Source organism: Orycteropus afer, unplaced genomic scaffold, assembly GCF_000298275.1.
Source record: "Orycteropus afer afer isolate SDZICR_OR568_19922 unplaced genomic scaffold, OryAfe1.0 scaffold00042, whole genome shotgun sequence".
Taxonomy (NCBI): domain Eukaryota; kingdom Metazoa; phylum Chordata; class Mammalia; order Tubulidentata; family Orycteropodidae; genus Orycteropus; species Orycteropus afer.
In genome coordinates, this window is record NW_006921629.1 from 12,186,904 (window position 1) to 12,189,699 (window position 2,796).

Genomic DNA, 2,796 nt, shown 5'->3' on the forward strand with positions numbered 1-2,796 from the left:
GAGGTTCAGTGAATTTTTATTTGCCATTAAAGCCACAAATATGTAGATAGATTCTTATGATTATTGTAATTTCACATAGTGAAATAATAAGTGCCAAAGAGGAGTATAAAAGAAGAGGGGAGGAAATCTATACTCTTAGGAAAACTTCATACCATTAACTGCTGTGTAACAATCTCACATTACTCCTCTGTCTAACTTGAAGTTAGACCAAGGGCATTGAACTCCACTGTTGTATAAGTATAGTAACCCAAACCTATGATTGAGTTGATATTGACTCATGGTGACCCCATAGGACGGGGTAGATCTGCTCCACAGTGTTTCAAAATCTCTAAATCTTTACAGATTGACCGCCATATATTTCTCCCATGGAGCAGCTGGCAGGTTTGAATGGCTGACCTTTTGGTTTGCACCCAAATGTTTGAAACACTGCACCACCAGGGCTCCCTATAATAATAGTAGTGATGATTAAACATAATAGTGCATAAAAATTGGTATTTCAGTAGTGATAAATATCCTTCAAAGCATGAGCTTATGTGATTTCTCACAATATTTCTATACTTCCTCTTTGTCCAAAGGGGCAACAATGTGTACAAAGTGTTTCTAAGATACTTCATCAAAGTATTAGAAGATTTCTGATGAGAAGAAATTACTGGCTGGAAAGATCAACGATGGTTCTTGGTAGGGGATGATATTGGGATTAGACTCTCAAGTGAATCCTCAATGTATGACTTCACATTGGTTCTCAGGAAATACCCTTGCTGAAGAGTTTCTGCAAGGCAGCCTTCATGTCCCGGTTTCTCAGACTGTAGATGAAAGGATTTAACAATGGGGTCACTGCTGTGTACATTGCTGTTATCACTGCATCCTTTAGGCTGTAACTGGTTGGAGGGTGGAAATACATGCCCATCACTGTCCCGTAATACAAAGAAACAACTGTGAGGTGGGAGCCACAGGTAGAGAAGGCTTTGAGCATGCCTTTGGTAGATGGAACCTGTAAGATAGTGGCAAAGACCCGAATATAGGAGATAATGATGCCCGCTAAAGGCACACAGAAAAAGCCAACTCCGACATACATCATTTTCACATTTAAGTGGGTATCAGAACAGGACAACTTGAGCAAAGAGGAAATGTCACAGTAGAAATTGGCCACTTCATGGTTGCCACAGAAGGACAGACTAGCTGTAAGCAGAGTGTGGGGGAGGGCATTGGTGTTTCCAATCACCCAAGATCCTACCACAAGAAGAACACAAGGCCTTGGACTGATAATTGTTGTGTAATGAAGAGGGCGGCTGATGGCCACAGCACGATCATATGCCATCACAGCCAAGATATAGCTATCTGTGTTAGCAAAGGCAATCATGAAATACATCTGTGTTAAGCATCCTCCAAAGGAAATGGCTTTGGTGCCCAAGAGGTGGTTTGTTAGCATCTTAGGGACGGTTACAGACGAGAAGAGGATGTCAACAAAGGAGAGATTGGCAAGGAAAAAGTACATGGGGTTGTGAAGGCGAACATCAGAGCGAATGGCCAAGATGATGAGCAGGTTTCCAATCAGTGTGATGGAGTAAATAAACAGGAAGAGGATGAAGAAGACAACTTCCTGCTCCTGCTGACTGGTAATTCCCAGGAGAATGAAACCCAGTGTAGATGATTGGTTTCCTTCCTGAGTAGAGGACTGGTTTTCTTCCCTCATGGCTCCTTCAGTATGAAAGGAAGAAGAGTCCAGATTATTAATGAAGTCACTGTGTGATCATCCTTATCTACCAGTTTAGACTCTAAAGTTCAGCTACATTTCAAACACAAAAAAACAAACCAAAGTCACTGTCATCGAGTTAGTTCCGACTCCACTGGGTTTCCAAGGCTGTAAGTCTTTACAGAAGTGGACTGCCTCATCTTTCTTCTACAGAATAGCTGGTAGGCTTGAACTACCAACATTTTGGTTGGCAGCCAAAGGCCTCAATCACTATATCACCAAAGCTCCTTATCTTTCTAACTTACCTTTCCTTACCTTTCATTGGTGGTCAGTACAGCAAATCTATTCTTTAGATGGTTTCTAAATTCAGGAGGGATATAATCAAGGTCGTATTTTGGCTCTCATGGACTTGTTTTAATTTTCTTCAGTTTCAACTTGAGCATATGAGCAGCAGTTGCACAGTCAGCTCCTGGCCTTGTTTTTGCTGAAGATATTGAGCTTTTCCATCACTACTTTCCACAGAGATAGTCTATCTGATTAATGTGTAATCCATCTGGCAAAGTCCACATGTATTGCTGCCATTTATGTTGTTGAAAAAAGATATTTGCAATGAATAAGTCTTTGGTCTTGCAAAATTCTGCCATGTGATCTCCAGCATTATTTCTATCACCAAGACCATTTTTCCAACTACGGTGACTTTTCTTTGTTTCCTACTTTTGCATTCCAATCACCAGTGATAATCAACACATCCTGACTGCATGTTTGGTCAATTTCAGGCTGCAGAAGTTGGTAAAAATCTTCAATTTCCTCATCTTTGGCTTTGGTGGTTGGTGCGTAAATTTGAATAATATTAGTATTAATTGGTCCTCCTTGTAGGTGTGTGGGGATATTATCCTATCACTGACAGCATTGTACTTCAGAATAGATCTTGAGACATTCTTTGTGATGATGAATGCCACCCCATTCCTCTTCAGTTTGTCATTCCTGGCATAGTAGATCATAAGGCTGTCTGATTCAAAATGGCCAAAAGCAGTCCATTTCAACTCATTAATGCCTAGGATGTCACTCTTTATGCATTCCATTTCATTTTTGACAACTTCCAA

At 40.6% G+C, this 2,796-nt stretch overlaps 1 protein-coding gene across 1 annotated transcript; it reads right to left on the reverse strand.

The window, feature by feature from the left end:
• Positions 1–742: 742 nt before the first annotated feature.
• LOC103194110 (olfactory receptor 1A1-like) lies at positions 743–1,744 on the reverse strand. The gene has a single exon (XM_007937465.2). It carries the CDS (start codon positions 1,691–1,693, stop codon positions 743–745), a length of 951 nt encoding a protein of 316 aa, XP_007935656.1. The 5' UTR covers positions 1,694–1,744.
• Between the last annotated feature and the right edge of the window lie 1,052 nt (positions 1,745–2,796).